A 19,634-nucleotide genomic window follows, 5' to 3' on the forward strand; every position below is an offset into this window, starting at 1 on the left:
CAATTGCTGCTGAAAGTTTCATAGGTTTCTTTCCAGAAACTTTCTCTTTATAACTAAACCCATAGATGTGTGTCTGTCCTTTTCCTTGGCTACATGCATGGGATCCCACTAGCCATGCTGTCCCCTGGCCTTTTTCACTTAATTTATCTTGGGCATCTTTCCTCATCACTCCACACATTCTAACAGCTCTGGAGAGCCCATGTGGTTGTCCTGCATTTCACGAACTCACTTCCCAGTTTTCCTCTCATCACTTGCCACGTTCTCACGTGCCCTGCGCACACCATCCATCTGTCCTCAAGACCATCCCTGGAGGTGGGCCTGCTGGCCCAGATGCATTGGAAACTCTGATAGAAATTGCTAAATGTCCTTCCCAAAAGATTACAACCAGTTTATTTCCCCCAAAAGAGTGAAGAGGGTTTTGAGCCAAGGAGCGGTATGGTTGGACCAACACCATAGGAAGATCAGTCATTCATTTAACAAGTATTTATTTGGAGCTACTTGCTTACTACCTGCCAGTCATCGTTCTCAGCCCGAGGGTACATCAGGAAACACAACAAAGTCCCACTCCTGGAGCTGACCTTCTACTGGGAGAGACAAGTCATAAACAATAAACAACTGTGTGTAGTATGTCACATGGTGACAGGTACTGTGAAGACAAACTGAGCAGGGCAGGGGGGTGGAGAGCGCCAACCAGAGTTGGGAGGAGGCAATTTTATACAGGATAACTTAGAGGGAATCCCGGGGAGCAGCCCTTGCAGATATGCGGGAAGGAAAGCATTCCAGGCAGAAGAAACAGGGAGTGCAAAGGCCCCAAGGCAGCGGTGTGACTGGTGCAGCCTAATCTCGGGAGAGTGCTGGGAGAGCAGGCCAAGGGAGGTGCCGTGGCCAGAAAATGCAGGGAGCCGGGGGCCCTTGTAGGGAGTGTACATTTACTTTGCATGAGACCCGGAGCCACTGCCTGGTTCTGAGCAGAGGAGGGATGAGATTTGCCTTGGGTTTTACTCAGATCCTTCTGGCTGCTGTGTTGAGAATAAACTGGAGTGAAGGAAAAAGCAGGGAGAATCCAGATGGAAGATAGTGTGGGTCTAGTTCGGGGTAGTGGCCAGATTCTGGATATATTTTGAAGTAGATTCATTATGTTTTGCTGATGGTTGGGCCATGCGGTGTGAGAGAAGGTCAAGGGTGACTCCAGGGATTCTGGCCTGAGCGCTTGCGAGGTGGCGCTGGAGAAGATGGCGGGAGGAGTGGGTTTGGGGGCATCGGGAGCTCTGCTCGATTTGGCTGCCGAGCGTATCATGGAACAGAGTCACTCACAGACACAGCTGCCTGCCAGACCCTCTCCCTGCATGGCCGCCAGACACCACACTCTTGGCTTGTCCAAAAGGCGACTCCTCCTCTCCCCAGATCTCCTGCCCAGCACCCCATAGCCAGCATCCTGGGGCCACCCCCATCATCACCCCCTACAGCTGCTGGTTCCTATCAGTTTTCCCTCAGATCTCTCAACCCTGCTGCCTCCATCCCCAGGGCCTTCACTGTGCCATGTCTCTTCCAGACTGTTCCAGAGAAGGGGTTGGGTGAATGAATGAAGAACTGGATGAATGAGAGATTGAATGGATGATTGACTGGCCACCTCACAGGACTTGGCCCGCCCCCTCCTCCAGCCCAGCCCCACCATCATCCCAGAGCGGTCTTTGAAAACACACATATGGGACTATGTCCCTTCCTCTGTAAACTGTTCACGGCTTCCCAGGGCCTACATGTACATAAACTGGTGGCCTACAGACAGAGTTTATTTGGCCCACATAAGTGTTGTTGTTTTTTAATCTTGAATTAACTAGGATATTTTATGTTAAAGTTCTGGATTTCCCACTTCTCGCTGGTATTACCAGGTTGCATTTCTGCAGAGCAATACTTGGCTGGTGGAGCAGTGGCACCCCTTTAGACAGGCTGTGCACTCTCTGGTTTGCCGTAGTCCCCAGCACCCCCTATTGTTTTATACCCAGCCTTCTTCCCTCACTTAAATTACCTACCTGGCCCTGGTGGCATCAGAGTTTGTGATCCATGGCATAGAGGACAAAACCATAACTCCTGGGAGCATGTTGCATGGGGTGGGCTGACAAAGGAGGGGAGATGGCAGATGAAATTAAAAATTAGACTGTGGCCAAGTTGAAGGGCCTTGAATGCCATGTTAGACAGTCTGACCTTTATCCAGAGGGCCAATGGGAGCAGTGAAGCAGGGGGGCAGCATGGTTGGGTTCATGTTTTTCGCCCAGGCCCTGTGGACAGGAGGGAGCCAGACAGGGGCAGAGAAGCAGGTGAGGAGGCCTTGCCACTGGAAGGAGGGTGAGTGAGAACAGGTCCCTGCTGGGTCTCCCTTGAGTCTGAGTCTGCTCTCTCTGTGTTTCAGAACCAGACAGCAGCCCGGGGCCCAAGCATGGTCATGAGGGCGGTTGGGCAGTGCTGAAGACCCAGCCTGGCTCCAGCTGCTTCGAAAGGACTCCAGCCCCCCAGGACCCCAGCCCACAGCCCTCTGCTGCCCACAGGATGGGAGCCTGGGGACTAGGAGCCCGGCCATGAGGGACTGCTGCCCCTCCCAGCAAAAGGCCAGCCCTGCACCCCCCAGGCACACGCCTGCCCAAAGCCCAGGCATGGACTCTAGACACAGCAGCTCCAGTGGGGCTGGGGAAGGGGCCTCCTGCTCTGAGGGCCCTGGCGGGAGCTTGGCCTACCCCTCCCTCATCTGCATCCCTCCCCAAGAGGCAGCCACCAAAGAGGCATTAGGGGCACATGGAGGCTCGATCTCAGGAACACCAGAAACCTCCTTCTCTGGGAGGCCAGAGCCTGTGTCCTCAGTGATAATTGATCCCTCATCCCCGGAGAACAGAAATGCTGTGTTCCTGGAAAGGATGGATTCCAAGTCTTCAAAGCAGCCAGATTCCACTTCCATAGGAAAGGAAGATGCTGGGTCCTTGAGAAAGGCAGATCCCACCTTTATAGGAAAGACAGAGCCTACAGTCTTGGGAAAGGGTGATCCTGTGGCTTCTGGAAGGATGGATCCTGTGACCTCGAGAAAGGAAGATAGTGGATCCTTGGGAAAGGTAGATCCTACATGCTCTGGCAAGGTGGATACAGTGTCCCCCGGGAAGGAGGATCCTGGATGTTCAGCCAAAGTGGATCCTGCATTCCCAAACAAGGAGGAGCCCAAGTATTCAGGAAAAGAGCTTCCTGTGTCCTCAGAAGAAGGGGGTCCTTTGTCTCCAGGAAAGGTGGATCCCATGTCCTTGGGAAAGAGAGGTCCTGGGCCCTCAGGAAAGGGGGATCCCATGTCCTTGGAAAACATGGATTCTGCATCTGCAGGAAAGACAGACCCCAGGTCCTTAGGAACTCTGACTCCAGGGTCATCAGACAAAACTGAGCCTGTATCTTCTGGAACGGTGGCTCTGGGGTCATCAGGAAGGGTCGATCCTACATGCCTGGGGGTGACAGAGCTTGCATCCACGGGAAATGCAGAAAGTGTGTCCTCTGCAAAAGAGGCCCCTCAGTTCCCAGGGAAGGTGGATCCTGCCTCCTCAGGAGAGGGAGACCCTCTGTCTGTGAGAACGCCGAGAACTGTGTCCGCTGGACACGCAGATCTTGTGTTTTCAGGAAAGTTGGACCCCACGTCTTTGAAAACTGTGGACCCTGTGTCTTCAGGTAGGGTGGGTCCACTTTCTTTGGGAAAAGCAGATCCTGTGTCCTCAGGAAAAGCAGAGCCCTTGTCTCCTGGGCAAGCGGAACTGGTGTCTGTGCGAAAGACAGAAACTGAATCCCCAGGAAAGGAGGACCCGGTGTCCAGAAAGGTGGATCCCATTTCTGTGAGAAATGCAAACGCATCATCGTCTGGAAAACTGAATCCTGAATCTTTAGGAAAGACAGCCTCTGTGCCCTTAGGCCCAGGGAATCCCAAGTTCTTGGGGACAGTGGGACCCTCCTCCTCTGCAAAAGCTGAGGCAGTGACTGGGGGGGATGCATGTCCACCATCCTCGGAGAAGGCAGGTCCCGTGGCCTCTGGAAAGGGGGGTCCCACGGCCTCAGGGAAGGCTGACCCGCATGCCTTGGGCAAAGAGGACCCTCTGAGCAGGGGGAAGGTGGAGAGTGTTCCCACTGGAGAAGTGGACTCCGTGTCTTCAGGAAAGCTGGCCCCTACGACTCTAGGAACAGTCCTGGCATCCTCCGGAAAAGCAGAAGCTGCCCCAGAGGGTAAGGCGGATGTAGAGCAGGGGGATCCTGTGAACTCAAAGGCGGATCCCAGGGCTTCAAAGAAAGCAGAACCCAAGTCTGAGGGCAAAGCAGAAACAAAGCCCCTTAGGCAGGAAGGTCCTGCTTCATCAGACAAAGCAGAGGCTGCATCTCTGCAGGAGAAGCCACTGGTCTTGGAGAAGGGGGAGCCTGGATCATCAGGAAAAGCAGACCCTGTTGCCTCTGGGAAGGTGGAGCCTGTGGCCCTGGGGAGGGCGGACTCGGCCCCTCCGAGAAAAGCAGAGCCCCCACCCTCGGGGGTGGTACCTCCCCTGACTGCGGAGAAGGCGGAGGCCCCCTCCATAAGGCTGTCAGATGGTAAACCCTGCGGCTCAGCCCCTTCTCCCGCGGGGGCCGGGAGCGGCGGGGGCCGCGTGGAGCCAGCGCCAGCGTCCAGCCCCGAGGCCCCCAGCCTCGGCCAGAAAGGCCCGGCGGCTGCAGCTCCCCCGCCGGGGCCGCGGACTCGCGACAACTTCACGAAGGCGCCGTCGTGGGAGGCGAGTGCCCCGCCGCCGCGCGAGGACGCGGGCACCCAGGCGGGCGCGCAGGCCTGCGTGTCGGTGGCCGTGAGCCCCATGTCTCCGCAGGACGGCGCGGGCGGCCCGGCCTTCAGCTTTCAGGCGGCGCCGCGCGCGCCCAGCCCGGCGCCCGGGCCGCCCTCGCGCCGGGACGCGGGCCTGCAGGTGTCGCTAGGCGCCGCCGAGACGCGCTCCGTGGCCACCGGGCCCATGACGCCGCAGGCCGCCGCGCCACCCGCCTTCCCCGAAGTGCGGGTGCGGCCCGGCTCCGCGCTGGCGGCCGCCGTGGCGTCCCCGGAGGCGGCCGAGCCCGTGCGCGACGTGAGCTGGGACGAAAAGGGCATGACGTGGGAGGTGTACGGCGCCGCCATGGAGGTGGAGGTGCTGGGCATGGCCATCCAGAAGCATCTGGAGCGGCAGATCGAGGAGCACGGCCGCCAAGGGGCGCCCGCGCCGCCGCCCACCGCCCGCCCGGGCCCGGGCCGCGTGGGCTCCGTGCGCGCCGCGCCCCCCGAGAGCGCGGCCAAGCGCCCGCCAGGCCTGTTCCGCGCGCTGCTGCAGAGCGTGCGCCGGCCGCGCTGCTGCTCGCGGGCCGGGCCCACGGCCGAGTGAGCTGCCCCCCTTTTGTACGCCGGGTTTCCAACCTTCTCAGGCTCCCTTCTCTGTCCCAGGCTCCTGGAAGGGATCCCCTCGACGTGCGACAGGCCTCCAACGGGTGGGCAGCCTCTAGGGCTCCTCATCCCCTTCTTCTCAGCCCCGCCACCACACAAATGAACCCCCTCCACCCAGCTCCCTCGAGGTCATGAGCCCACGAACCCCGCCCTGGCACCCCATTGTCCCCTCATGGCCCTCAGCTCCGCTCCCGGTCACACCTGTGACTTTGGAGACCTGCTCAGCACCCCCACCCCCAGCCCTGAGAGCTGAGGCAGGCTCCTGAGAGGTCCAGACTGGAGTGCTGAGACTCCAGTGGCGACCAGGTCCCCAGAACGAGAGCGTCTCTCTACAAAAGCTCCAAGTGTGCAAGGATTAGTGTGTGAGACCCCCGAGTGTGCAAGGCTCTGAATGTGAGGCCCTGGGCGTGTGTGAGTGCATGTCCATGTGGCGGGCTGGCCCCCATGGCCCAGGCATCTCTTGCATGCTGGTAGTCGTCCCCAAGTCCTGTCTCCCCTCACCTGGCCCCACCCCTAATCCTATCTCCACCCTCACTGGACACTGGTTCACAATTCCCAGACAGGAGAGGGCAGCTGTGGGAGTGCCCTGGGGGGCAGCCGAAAGGAGAGTCGCAGAAAGATCAGAGGGTCTCAGACTGGTCTGAGATCACGGTCAGAGGCTCACAGAATTTCTTGGGCCCAGGCAGCCTGGGTGACAGCTGGTCATGGGTGGTGGGGCAGGACAGAGAGCTCATACACAACACAGTTGTCCCTTAAAGGCCACCCTCTCCAGCCCCTCGTCCCCCCCATGTGCTGTGAGCTCCACAGATCCCTTGTGACCACTCAGTACCCCGTCCCCACCCTTCCAGCCACAGTTTTTGGCTACAACCTGTCACAATATACATTGATAATAAAATTTTCCCCCAACTCGTGTCAGCTGTGACTGGCTCTGAGCAGAAGAGGGCAGAACAACAGGATATATTATTATGTTCAAGGAGAGGTAGGTATAATGAGGGTGACAAGGCCTCTTTCGAGGTGGACCAGAAGCGTAGGAGCCCACGCAGGGCTCTGTGGCAAGGGTCCAGTGGCAGGGCCCCCATCACAGGTCTGTGGTGTCCAGGCCAGCGTTGGCGAAGGACAAATCCTCCTTCTGTCCACCCGTGCCCCTCTTCCTTCCTTCCAGCACCAGGCTCAGGGGCTCTGGATCTGGCTCCGTCGGACAGGGCAGGGGCTTCTGCTGTGGGGAGAGGGCGGTGTGAAGAGCAGGGGCAAGACTGGGTGAGCTCCCCAGTCCTTAGGGGAGTGGGTGGCCCTTCAAGCCCATGAGCAGATGGCTCCTTGGTTGGGGTCCCACCTGCTCCCCCTGGGGCCTCAGTTTCCTAGCTGTGTCCCATAGGTGACCATGGCCACTGGTGGTGAAGCATGGGCCTGGGGGTCCACTCTGGCTTTTGCCCCACCCATGGACACAGCAGCACTTTGGGCTTCTGCCCAGTCCTGAATAATGCCAGGCCCTGTGTCCTGTGCCACGGAGCCAGTCCAGCACCGTTCCTGTCACCTGCACCCCACGGCAGGCACCATGGTAGGTGCGGTCCATCCACTACTTCAAGTATCCACTGGAACCCCCTTGAGGGAGACATTGTGTCCCCCATTTTATACATGCGTAAACAGGCTCGGAGGCTCTCATGGTCAGGAAGGGGGAGAGCAGGGTGTAGACTGCTGGTCTCGCTGGCTCTCAAGCCTGTCCACGGCGCAGTGCTGTCCCCGGCTGAATTTGACATCTCTTTCTGCCACCCTCAGAGGGACACGTCCCCGCAGGGTCCCACCTGCAGTTCATCATGGTGCACACTCATCTCTCTGCCTTTCCTCTTGCCCCCCTCACGTGACCTGCTGCACACCTTCTCATAGGTGTGCCCTCCTGCGGACCAGCCAGGCCCCTGGGCTCAGCCACCCAGACAGAGACCCCCCCGGGGGCGGGGCCCTGCTGCCACCAGCCTCCGCAGGGCGCTCCAAGGGCTTTCTCCAGACGGGCTGTTCAGTCCCTGGTAAACAGCAGAACATCTGAGGGGCCCCAGGAGGGACTAAACATCCTGCCCCTGCTCCCTGGAGCCCTCACCACAGACACCTCGCTGAGCTGTTAGCATCGTGCAGGCCAGGAAAATGCGGCCTGGCCCAGGAGATAGGAGGCCCGGGTTCTGGGCTGCTCTTGCCTTGCAAGCTTTCTGACCTTGGGCAAGTCAGCACCCCTCTCTGGCCTCGGTTCTGGAAAAGTTGGATTGAATGAGCCCTCAGTTCTCTCTGACCTTCTGCACAAACATTTCCTGAGGTCTTGGGTGAGTCAGGGCGCTGAGGGATCCACAGAAAAGGGCCGCACCTGTGTTCCCCACCCAGAGACCCAAGGCCCGCCTCCTGTGGCAGGAGAGGGCGTGGAGCCTGGGGCCACTTCTCCAATTGTAACAACTCCTGTAACAACCCCCTGCAGTCCCATGACAGATTGGCTCTTTCCTGGCTTTGAAGGCTCTCAGCGGCTTGGCCCCCTCCCTCTCCAGAATCTTCTCTCAGAGCTCCCTGCTTCTCCCCAGCACACAGGGTCCCACTGCTGGGGACCCTGACCCCACTCCCCTCTGGGGGTCAGCTTTGGCCTCCGCCAGGGGCCACCTGCCTCGCCACAAGTTCTGGCAGGCAGGACTGCTCCCTTGTGCCTCAGTTCCCCCCAGACATGTTCATTGGAGTTTTTGCCTCAAACCATCTTCAACCAGAGATGAGCTGTCTACCCAGGGGCCACCAGCGCTGCCTGGCAGCCTGGATTGTCACCCATGACCTCTATCCTTGGGAACCCATTTAGAGACCTTCATGCTACAGCCAGGTCCCTGTGCAACATTCTGGCATTTTAACACCCATGAGAGGCTCTGGTTGACCAAATCTTTCCAAGTAAGGGGTCCTCAAGGGAAAATAAGTCCTGAAGCCTGAGGGAAGGCTGAGACCCCCCTGGAGGGCAAGGCCTGGCTGAGGGCAGGACCCAGAGAGGGGTGGCAGAAAGTGGATGGTGGGTGGATACCTACCCCCAGTCCCCACACAGAGAACTGCCATCTTTAAAGCTCAATGGGCCTTGGAGCTCCTACTGCAGAGTGGTTTTCAGAGGGGAAGGAGAGAGGATAGTTCCCTCTGGTTCTGGCGCCCCATCCCCCACCCAGCCTGCTGGTCTGCTCCCATGGTCCTCAATCCCACCTGCTCTTTAGAACCCCCGCAGCTTTAACAGTATAGTCACACCCAGGCCCACGTGGCCATTGGCTCAGAATCTCTGGGCTGTGATCTAGTATCAGTACGTCTAAAGAGCTCCTCCCGTGATTCCCATCAGCAGCCCAGGCTGTGTGAACTCTTGATCTAACTGAACCAACTAACCTATTGAACAAATGATGATACTGTTGTTTACGTGAGCCTACCTTCTCTCCTTTGCTAGATGATATTCACCTTCAGGTCTCTTCCCCCACCCTGCCAGCTTTTATATAAAGGATATAAAGGGAAGGAAGCAGATTCCTGAGCACTTGCTTTGTGCCAGGTGGTTTCTATCCCTGTTCTTATCTCACCCTCACAACAGCCCTGCATGGCTGGTGTTCTGATCCCCATTTACAGATGAGAAAACAGAACCAGAGGGAAGAAGTCACCCACCCAGGGTCACAGTGAATGAGTAGAGAAGCAAAGATTGGACCTCATTGCAAAGCCTAGGGCTTCCCAGGGCTTGGTGCAGAGACATGCCCAAGTCAGCAGCAGGTACTTCAGCTCTGTCCTGAACCCCACCCCTTCAGAGAAGGACCCCAAGTCAGAAACCCCAGGCACCAACTCATCCCCCATCTTGCCTTGATTTTCTGCTTGTCCTTTTCCAGGTCCACGGAGTTGTCATCCAGGGAGTTGAGGCTGTGGGGTAGATGATGGAGCTCAGATAGTTGGCAGGCCCTGTCCTCCCTGTCTGTAACCCACAACCACCACTGCCTCCACAACCATCACCACCACCACCACACCATCACATCCACCACCATCACACCATCACTTCCAACACTACCATCACCTCCACCACTACCATCACTGTCACCACCACCATCACCACCCCCAGACCACCATCTCCACTGTCACCACGACCATCATCAGCACCATCACACTATCACTGTCACCACCATCACCTCCACCACCACCATCACCACCACCACTACTACCATCCCTGTCATCACCACCATCATGACCACCATCACACCATCACCATCACCACCATCACCACCACCACCATCATCACCATCACCTCTACTACCACCGTCTAGCCTGGCTTTTAGGGGCACTGCTCACCTGACGTTGTCCAGGTCACTGGAGGAGGATTGGGACTCAAAGCCCAGGTCCTTGGTGGCGAGGTTCAGCATAGGATTGGCCCTGGAGAGAAGCCACAGTCAAGTGGCGGTGGGCCTCAGCCACCCCCTGGGGCCTCTTACCCACCTCCAACCCCTGCTTACCGCTCAGAGGTGTACATGTTGGTTCCGGGGATGGCTGAGTCTGAGGGCATCATCCCTACCGCTGTCTTCCGGGCCTCCTTGGCAGCCTTCACAGCCAGAAGCTTCCGGTGGTAGCTGTGGGGAACCGAGAGGGGGTCACTACTTTCCCTGCAAACACTGTGTGCGCCATGCAGGCCCTGAGAGGGGAACTTCACTGCGCCCCTACAGGTGACAGTGTCAGCTCCATTTTACAGAGGGTACAAGTAAGAGCCAGAGAAGGGAAGTGATTTGCCGAAGGCCATACAGCTGGCCAGTGACAAAGTCTACACTCAAACCCAGATGTGGCTGCTGACTCCATGCGTATTGGAAAGGGAAAAAGAAGCAGAATTTATTCAGTACATCGTATGTGTCAAACATCATGCTGGGTGTGAAATGCAATTGCTTCCTGAGTGCTCTGAGGAATCTAGTGTCATGCCCATTCTGCAAATAGGGATGCTGAGGCTCAGGGAGAGAAGATGACCTGCCCAAAATGTCACAACAGGTCACTGGGAACTGAATACAGATACAGCTGACATGGGAAGCCCCGCTCATTCTGCCCCCAGCTGTCGTGGGCAGTGGGAGAGGTGAGGCTGGAGACACAGAGTGATGGGAGCAGCACCTTCTCCGGGCACACACAAGGACTGTGGTCATGATCACAATGACCAGCAGCAAAGCCACTCCCAGTCCTACGATGACGCCAGTGAGCACCTTCGGCGTGTCTGCCTCCTGGCTCTCCTGGGAGCCCTGGAAGAGAAGGAGTGTGAGGGAGGCTCTGGGGCCAACCTCCTCCCTCCTTGCTCCCCCATGACCTTTGCCCTGCCGACACTCACCAGCACCACCAGCCCCTGCTGCAGCAGCCGCGTCAGTGAGTCCTGGTCACTCCGGATCATCCTGGCCACAGAGCCCAGCTCAGACCCGAGGGACACTGGCATCCCCCAGGCTTCCTGCTTACCCACCCCAGGGGCAGCCCTACTCACGAACTCAGCTCGTTCAATGTCAGGGCCGTCCCATTCGGGAAGACAAAGTAGGCATCCAGGTAGGACCGGCCTTGGGCCCTGGAATAGGGCAGGAGTGAAGAGTCAGCAGCCTGGAACCAGGCAGCAGGCCCTTCCTGCTGCTGCTTCTCTTCCTCTCCCCAAACACCGGGCCTGTGGGCACTCACCGAGCCGTTTCCATGTCCTGAATGTTCACAACGTAGACAGTGGTCCTGGTTGCCTGGGCAAGAGCCCTGCAAAGAGGACAGGTGTCAAGAGTCCTGGGGTAGGGGCCTTAGCCCAGGCATGTGGCCAGGGCTCTGCCAGTGGAATTAGGAATTGCGTGAATTAGAAAGAGGCGTCTCTTCTGGACAACTCCATTGCCTAAGCAGGTAGTACCTCTGTGCAAAGTAGACAAAGAAACCCCTTCCCCTGGGCTAGGTTTACAGCTTAGCAAGCAGAGTGCCTTTGTGCAGTGCACATAGCCTTCACAGCTGTACATGGCAGCCCCGTTTAGGCTTCTCTCTGCCCAACCAACCATAGGCTTCTGGGGACATGCAGAAAGGAAGGGCAGGTACAGGGTCAAAGACAGGGACAAGGTGAAGTGTGGGTCAGGGACAGGGTTGAGGGGCAATCCATCCAGGTCTTGTCAGGGACCACGCTCCCAGGCCCTGTTCCTCCCCACAGTCCCTTCCCAGGCTCCCAGACATACGCCTTAATCTCCTCCAAGTGGGCGAGCACCTCCTCCTTGTTCGTGGAGAACTGTAGCCTCACACGGTAACTCTGGTCCACAGTGAAGAGCTATGAAGGAGGACATGGGGACAGATGAGGCACAAGGGACGCAGGGGCTGGCAGAGGGCCCTGGGGGCTGGAGGCAGGGCCCGACACTCACGTTCAGGGTGATTCTGGCTTCCTGGGCAGGGCCTACGGAAGGTCTGTCCTGGGCCCGGACAGTCACTTGGTAGGTGCCTTGGAGAGTGGAATCAAGGTTGGTCACCAGCCTGTGGAAGGTAGGAGGGCACACCTCAGACCTGGAACCCAAGCTGGAGTCCTCTGGAGCCCACCTGTACACCTCCCAGGAACTCAGTGCCTTGAGGCCCCCTTTGGCTCCCCACCCCATCCAGGGGCCGCCCGCAGTTACTCAATGTTGCCAATGAACTCATTGTCCGCCGAGGAGGTGGAGACCCGGAAGAAGCCCTGGAAAGTGGTCGTGGCTCCATCCTTAGTGATGAAATCCACTTGGAGGATGGAGAACAGGATGGCCCCGTTGTCTCCTGAGTCATCGTCTCTGGCCTGGGGGCAAGAGTGGACAACATCTGGGGGCCAGGCCAGGTACCCTTGCACCCCTAGCAGGAATCAGAGGCTAGGGTGGCCTGGGAGGCTGGTCCTCATAATCTCCATCGGCCTTCCCCAGGCCAGCCCAGCTAAGCAAGTGTGTTAGACAGTGTGCGTGCTCTGCAAATCCAGGTTCGGACAAGTCCCTGCCCCTGGGCCCAGCTCAACAGGTCACTGCTCAAAGTCCCTCCCACGTGGAAATGCTGCCTGTTCCCTTTCCCTCCACTGCTACACAATCGCACAGCACGAGGACCCTCAGAGTCCCTGAGCACCTGCCGTGAGCCAGGCACCTCCCCTCGGATCCCTCGTTTCCGTGCTTACTGACTGAGGATGAATTCCCGAGTGGACCGTGAAATGACGGGAGAGAGGGCACAAACATTTTTATTCATTCTAGTGCCTTTTAGAGAAAAATACAGCCAGCACACAGAGCCACCAGTCCACTGATGTCACTGTTCCGGATGAGGCCACACCGGGTGTTTAAGTTTCAAAAACGAGTTGATTTAACGAAAACTGTTCAAAGCCATGGCCAGACTCATGACACTGGAATGAACAGACTGAGATTGGAAAATCGACTGTGTGAGGCTTGAAAGAACCTAGACAGGGAGAACCGGCACCCCATTTTATGAGAGGAAACTGGGGCTCCAGGAGCGACTGTGTCTGCCAAAGACTTGGGCCTGAGTGGGGAAGGCCCGGCCGGCCGCCCCGACGCCCGTGCCCTTTCCACAGCTCAGCACCTCCCAGATACCTCCCACCTCTTGACCCAGAGAGGCGACCGCCAGGGCAGCCGGCCTCCTGTCCAGGGGGAAGGGGAGTGTCAGAGAGGCATGGCAGCACCCCAGGGCAGTCAGAGGGCCACAGGCCTGGCCCCGGCTGTGTGGGAGGCCTCGCCCCGCATGCAGAGCCACCACCCTCCAGTAAACACACCCGCATCCAACACATTCAAAAAGACTGAAAGTATTTTTATAATTTTGCTCTGGAAATTATTTAACTACGAGGAACTCATTTAATTTACAGCTGCTGTAATTTCTCAGTAATCCTCCAGAATTACAGCGCAGTGCGAGAGAGCTAGCCGGCAAGTGGTTTTTATGATCATGAAATTTTTATGAATACTAAATTTAACAATTAATGAAGTTTAATCATATCAATTAGGCAGGTGTTCATTTCCATTCTGGGGTATTCTTCTCATGTGTTGGAGCCAATAAATTTCCTTGCCAGTGTTAGAATATTTTGAGGGCAGCTGAAAGGCCTGAAGGCCTTGGCCCGGGGTCTCCTGGGGCTAATGTGACTGGACAAAGGCCGAAGCCAAGGACTTACCCGGACAGAAGCCACCTGCTGGTTGGGAATCACAAGCTCTGGGATGATCACTGCAAGTGTGGACAGGAAGAGGTCAGTGGGGTCAGAGCCATTGCCCACCTGGCCTAGCACGGGCCACAAGCCCAGCTCAGAGCTCATCCCCCCAAACCTGCCCTCAGCCTCTCCACCACCAGAGACCCCATGACAACTACCCCTGAGCCATTAGTTAGCAGGTCATCCGCCTCCCACTGTGCAGATGGTGAAACTGAGGCCCAGAGAGGGAGGGCCTGGCCCAGGAGCAGATGTGAGTTGGGGCAGAGCCTGGGTGAACACTCAGGCCTCCCCGCTTGTTGAAACCCTGGGGGACAGGCGGGGTTGGAGGCCTTCTGGGCGTTGCCCAAGGGTAGTGCCAGGAGAGCATGGCGTGGTGGGGAGGGAGCGGCTTGCTGCTTACCAAACGTCTTATCCTCATGCAGAAAGTAAGGCGCGTTGTCATTCACGTCCTCGATGGTGATGGGGAGGCTTCCTAGGGGACAAGGTTGGCTGGCTCTGGTCTCTAGCAAAGGCCTGACCCAGAAAACCTGGGCCTTGGCCATGCTCCCAGCAGCGTCCCTCACGTGCATCACCCATGCTCAGCGCCCTCCCCTCCTCCTGACCCGGGGTGCCCACTCAGTCTCCTCCGGCCTTTGCAGGAGGGAGTATCCTCCCCAGTCCTCAGAGAGGGTAAACAACTTGTCCAGAGTCACACAGTAAGAGTGGTGGGCCAGATGGAGCCCCACCCAGGTATGTCCCACCTGACTACAACGTTCTACTGACACTTCCTAGCTGTGTAAGCCAGGTTACTGAACACCCACCCTGTGCCTCAGTTTCCTCATCTATAAAACTGGATAGGGATCACCTACCTCACGGCTTGTGTGGGACTAAAATGAAGAAATGCTTACAACGTGCCTAGCACAGCTCTTGGCTGTAGGAAGGACTAGCTGCTACGCTGGCCATTAATATGGTTCTTTTTGCTCCCCAGTGTCAGAGGTGGGGTACGTGTCCACACCTGACTCCGGTATGCTCTTTCCTTCACACTGCCTCACAGCAGAACAGCATTAATTCAGGGCTTACTCTGGGCCAAGCCCTGTGCTAAGCACCCTACACGCATGTTCACATCCAATCTTCACAGCCAAGCTCCCACCCAACCTTACTTCATAGACGGGGAAACTGAAGCTTTGGGTGGTGTCACCCCTTTCCCAGCTGGTAAGGGCTGCAGCCAGGATTTGAACCCAGACCTTGTGGGTGCCCCCAAGGTCAGGTTGCCTCACCATTGTTGCTGTAGGCCTCGAAGCGGGGGTCCGTGGTGAGGTCACAGGCCCTCACGACCAGCGTGACCAGGTCACAGGTCTCATAGTCAATGGCCTCACTCTGATTGATGAACACAGAGCCGTTGGCCAGCACTGAGAACCAGCCGTGGCACAGGCTGCCCACGTCGACTCCGGCCTTGGTGCAGAGGACATTCACAAGCTGCACCTCCAGCTGGGCCATGGTATCCACATCTCGGGCCACCACTTCAGCCACCAGGCCATGCTGCGAGCCGTTCTCAGCCACACGGATGCCGTGGAGCGAGGCTGAGTCCAGGGTGGGCGGCTCGTCATTCACGTCCTCCACTTCCACAACCACTTGTGCCGTGGCCTCAGCCCCCTGGGGGTCTGGGTTCTCAGCATTCACGGTCAGCGTGAAGGAGTTCTGTGTCTCGTAGTCCAGGCTCACATCCGAGGGCAGCCGGAGGCGGCCCTCAGCCCACCCAGACCCCAGCACCGAGCCTCGGAGCATGAAGTTGTTGGCGCCACTGCCCGACAGGCTGAAGCTGATGCGGTTGTTGGCTTCCGTCTGGTCTGCATCCCGGGCCTCCACCACGCCCACCAGCACTCCTGTGGGCGAGGGCAGAGTTCCGAGGGGCCCCTGGCCTGGCCACTGGAGGCTTCCTCTGCCCTCAGCTCCCTCGGGCGCTCCAGGCCCACCCTGGGAGGGGTCAGGTGCCCCAGCCCCCGTGCCCAGCCTGCCCAGGGAGGACTCACCTGGGTCCCTCTCCTTCACCTGGAAGGTGTAGTTGGACTTGTTGAAGATGGGCAGGTTATCATTGATGTCCTGCAAGCAGAGGGAGTTCTGAGTCCAGGGATGGCAGGAGCCCCAGGGCTGAGCCTCCCCAGAGCCACTCTGAGAAGCCAATACTTCCCCTGGCCACAGGCACAGACTGTCTGTCCGTATCTCCTCAGATATCACTGCCCACTTCACAGATGAGAAGACGGGCTTTGAGAGGACAGAACTAGCTCAGGTCACACCTCCGGGGCTCAGAGGCCTGTGGTGGGACCTCTGAAGTTAGCTAGACGCTTTCTGGGAGCCCCACCTCCTCCCTGTTTCTCAGACCGTAGTTCAGAGCTGTCTTAGACCCTGCTTTCCGCAAGGACAGTTCCGAGTCCTCGTCTGTGTCCTTCTCTGGCCCAGTTTGGCTCCCCATCTCGCAGATTTATTATGTTGGAACCCATACCACTGTGTTTCCACAAGGCCCTACAGCCCAAGCTTTCCCTCGCCCCCTCTTTTCTCCTGTCCCTCTTGCCCTCAGCCGACCCCAGGACACTTGCTCTGTGTTCACGCCGAGCTGGGCTCAGGACGCCTCCCAGGGCTTAGACCTAGTCCTGCCCTCAGACGCTGCTGTTTCCTGTTCTCTGCCTTCCCTCTCCAGCCCTGGCCGCCCTGCACAGATGGAGTGCTGCCATCATTGTCACCGCTTTGTCCCTGTCACTGGCATGTGCTGGCCACGCCCTGGGCTCTTCCAGCCCTTCCCCAGGGCGGCCACAGGCGTCTGCTTGTGCGTTCAGCTATTTCTAAATAACGGTGGAACGGACATCTTTGAAAACAAAGCCCTCTCCCCGCTAACGAGGTATGTTTTCCGGTGGTGATTTCCCAGCAGTGGTGTTACTGCTCAACGCACGCAGCCAGCTGCCCTCTCAGGGTCATCCTGACTCAGAGAAGCGGATACGAGCACAGCTCTGAATGGAACCCGGCTCCACCTTGGCCTCGCCTGTGACTTCGACCTCTCTTGGCCTCAGTGTCTTCATCTACAAAATGGGATCATAGTCCCCACTTGCAGGGCCCTGTGAGGACTGGCTCACGGGTATGAAAGGGCCATGCTCACTCAGTGAAGGCCATTCTGCTTTCTTCCTTCTTTGTGGCCGACTTCCACCCCAGGGACAGCTGACAAGTCATCATTTAGCTTCTGTTTCTCCCTTTTCCCTGAGGTCTCACTCTAATCCTTGTAGGAAAGCAGCACATCCTAACCCAGTGGGAAGCAGACTGCTGTGCAGGGTGGCATAGGTTGTGCACTGCACAACCCCAGGGGGCACCATCTACATCACGGACATTGCAGAGGTGCATATTTGCCACAACACTTTTCTAGAGGAATGTGCCTCGTGGACTGGTGGTCTCCTTAGAACCGGACACACTGGGTTCAAAACCCCATTCTGCAACCCTAGGCAGGCTACCAAACCTGTCTGTGCCTCAGTTTCTTGATCAATAAAGCAGGACTAACCATTCCTACCTTGCAGGGCCAGGTGTGCAGGAGACACTATAAATGCTGACAGCGACCCCGCCTCTCTGCCCTTGAGTGGCGGTGGGGAGCTAGGACGGCTTGGAAGGACTGCATAAATGGTAACAGAAGCTGATGCTCACTGAGGGCCCTCCCCAGCTCAGACGCTCTGCAAAGCGCTTTCCATGCGTTAACTCACTTGATGTTATTTTCATCCCCATTTTACAGATGAGGAACTAGAGGGTGCAGGGAGGTTGAGTAATTGCCTAGGGCCACACGGCCAGGGAGCCAGGATTCTAACCCAGGCGGCCTGCTCCAGAACATCTTACCCAGCCTACTGCAAAGGGCAGAAGTGTGACTCAACTTGTGGGGAGGGGAGAGCTGGCCATCTGCTCAGGGGCCCCTAACACAGGGCCGCCCTGGCCCCCTAACCCAGGCCGAGCCAGGCCTCACCTCCACAGTGATGGTGACGTTGACCTCAGTGCTGAGGACAGGCACGCCACAGTCCGCCACACGCACGGTCAGCACAATGCGGCCCCCCAGGGCGGGGTCAATGGCCTCTCGGTCCAGGGGCCCCAGGTTTCTGAGGATCCCACTGTCGGGGTCCACTGAGAAGTTGTGGCTGTAGGGGCTGGGCAGCAGGCTGAAGAGCAGACGACTGTTGTTGGTGTCTGGCTGGTCGTCGTCATGAGCCTGTGCAGACGGGCAGGGTGGGCGCGTCAGCTGTCAGGTGCTCCCCAGGCCCTCCCCTGCAGCCTGGCCACCCCTCTCCAGCTCCCATGAGGGCAGTAATTGGGCCTGAAGCCAATGGGACACTGGCCAATCTCCCAGCCTCAGTCTCCCATCTAAGAGGGTCAGCTCAACAACTTGCAAGAGCTTCTGAGATCTTAAGCACTGAGGTCATTCATTCAGCCCACAAATGTCGACTGTGCACCTACCATGTGCCCGGCCCTGTTCCAGGCACTGGGACTAGAGCTGCGATGAAGAGGGTTCCCCCGTGGCTGTGATATTCTAGGGGCCAGGTGTATGGAGGCAGCATATCACAGACTTTCAGAAGGTTAAAAAACGTAAGTGTGAAGTCCAACAAGATGTTGATTTTCCCACAATGACTACTTCAGCGTTCTACTTTTAAAATAGCTGATTCTTTACCCAACGTGTGTGTGTGTGTGCGTGTGTGCACGCACATGTTCCTGTCCTGCCAAGGTCCTGAACACATGCTTGGTTTGCCTTTGGGGTGGTCCAGCATGGAGAACACAAGAACAACAGGTTCTTCCAGGTTCCACAGGGCCTTTGCATATGCTGTTCCCTTACCCAAAATGCCCTCTACCCTTCTCTACCTGACTCCAAGCCAGGCTGGTGTCTCCCTGGGCCTCCACACCCCTGTGCTGCCTTCAGCACAGCTCAAGTGACACCCTTGGGCAACTGTCTGGCGCCCTCTCCTTAACCGAGAGCCATCTTGAGGCAGAAATTATGGCAGATTCATCTTGGAGGGCCTGGGCCCAGCCAAGGGCCTGGTGCATAGCGCGTACTCAGCAGATGTGGCTTTGATCCAGAGCTGGGCTGCTCTGACTCGGACCCAATTCTTCCCACTTCCTCCCTGCCCACCCCCACCTTCAGCTCTCTCCTTCCAGTTCTGTTGGGATCTGTTTATTAAATGTCTCCTTTGTAGACAGGCCTGACCTTGTCTGTTCACCCCTCTGCGCTCCGAACTCAGGCCACTGAATTCGCCAAGTGCTTCTTGGGGCTGACGTCGTAACCACGGTTACAGCAGCGGAAGTGAAACGTTCCTGCCCCAAGGAGCTCACAGAGCAGAGCGAGAAGCATCAAGGAGCAGGGGGCGGAGGCCCAGGTTTCAGGGCAGAGAGGCCTGAGCTCCAGCCCCAGTGCTGCCATTTCCAGGCCCCACAACCACAGGAAAGTCACTTAACCTCTTTGAGCCTGTGTTCTCCTTCTGTGAAGTGGGGACCATTAGAGCATCTCTTCACAAGTCGGTCACGAGATGAGGGATGGGAACAGCCCCAGAAAGATGGGAGGGACTCTGCAGCACAAGACTGTCATTCTGATGACCTGGTTTATTACTTCTCACAAGACTCCCTTTCAGATTACTCAGAGGAGAAGCTTCTCTCCAGTGTTTCTCTGGAGCCAATAGTGGGTTTTTATCTCACAGATTGTGAACCTGGCCACTTATCTTTTTATTTCCTTTTTTGCTTTGGCCATTAGGAGGCTCAGAATTGAATTTTCAGCCCACCCCTAGCAACTGTGTGGCTCTGGGTTCTAACTCTACTTTCATGTCTTTTAACAATGCCACCCTTATTTTCTCTTTTCCCTTATTTCTTCCATATTTTTATCTTACTTTTTAAGCCACCTCACATCCTTTTCAGAATGACGCAGGGGCCTGAATTAAAAAGAGCAATATGTTTTTGAAAGCTTGCTCTGTGCTAGCCCTTGTCCTGAGCACGTTACATCCATTATCTCATTATTCCCCAGTGACCCTGGGAATA

At 57.2% G+C, this 19,634-nt stretch overlaps 2 protein-coding genes across 3 annotated transcripts in view; one reads left to right on the top strand and one right to left on the bottom strand.

Moving 5' to 3' along the window:
- The first annotated feature begins 2,438 nt into the window (after positions 1-2,438).
- GPRIN1 (G protein regulated inducer of neurite outgrowth 1) lies at positions 2,439-6,365 on the top strand. Its single transcript, XM_044777635.2, has one exon. The coding sequence runs from the start codon at positions 2,574-2,576 to the stop codon at positions 5,406-5,408; it is 2,835 nt and encodes a 944-aa protein (XP_044633570.2). The 5' UTR covers positions 2,439-2,573; the 3' UTR covers positions 5,409-6,365.
- A 30-nt stretch (positions 6,366-6,395) lies between these two features.
- CDHR2 (cadherin related family member 2) overlaps positions 6,396-19,634 on the bottom strand; it is a 35,860-nt gene continuing 22,621 nt past the window's right edge. The window contains exons 17-32 of one of the 2 annotated variants that reach the window (XM_044777634.2): positions 17,587-17,826; positions 15,626-15,695; positions 14,873-15,478; positions 14,017-14,088; positions 13,584-13,633; positions 12,076-12,227; positions 11,827-11,935; positions 11,647-11,735; positions 11,123-11,188; positions 10,938-11,015; positions 10,791-10,851; positions 10,580-10,704; positions 9,943-10,056; positions 9,782-9,862; positions 9,301-9,358; positions 6,396-6,680 (exon numbers count right to left, since the gene is read on the bottom strand). In XM_044777634.2, the coding sequence (XP_044633569.2) occupies positions 6,546-6,680; positions 9,301-9,358; positions 9,782-9,862; positions 9,943-10,056; positions 10,580-10,704; positions 10,791-10,851; positions 10,938-11,015; positions 11,123-11,188; positions 11,647-11,735; positions 11,827-11,935; positions 12,076-12,227; positions 13,584-13,633; positions 14,017-14,088; positions 14,873-15,478; positions 15,626-15,695; positions 17,587-17,826 (2,106 nt within the window). In that variant the 3' untranslated portion in view covers positions 6,396-6,545. Of the gene's footprint in view, positions 6,684-9,300; positions 9,359-9,781; positions 9,863-9,942; positions 10,057-10,579; positions 10,705-10,790; positions 10,852-10,937; positions 11,016-11,122; positions 11,189-11,646; positions 11,736-11,826; positions 11,936-12,075; positions 12,228-13,583; positions 13,634-14,016; positions 14,089-14,872; positions 15,479-15,625; positions 15,696-17,586; positions 17,827-19,634 lie in introns of both variants that reach the window. The other variant, XM_044777633.2, reaches the window with a different exon arrangement.

Source organism: Equus asinus, chromosome 9 (assembly GCF_041296235.1).
Source record: "Equus asinus isolate D_3611 breed Donkey chromosome 9, EquAss-T2T_v2, whole genome shotgun sequence".
Taxonomy (NCBI): domain Eukaryota; kingdom Metazoa; phylum Chordata; class Mammalia; order Perissodactyla; family Equidae; genus Equus; species Equus asinus.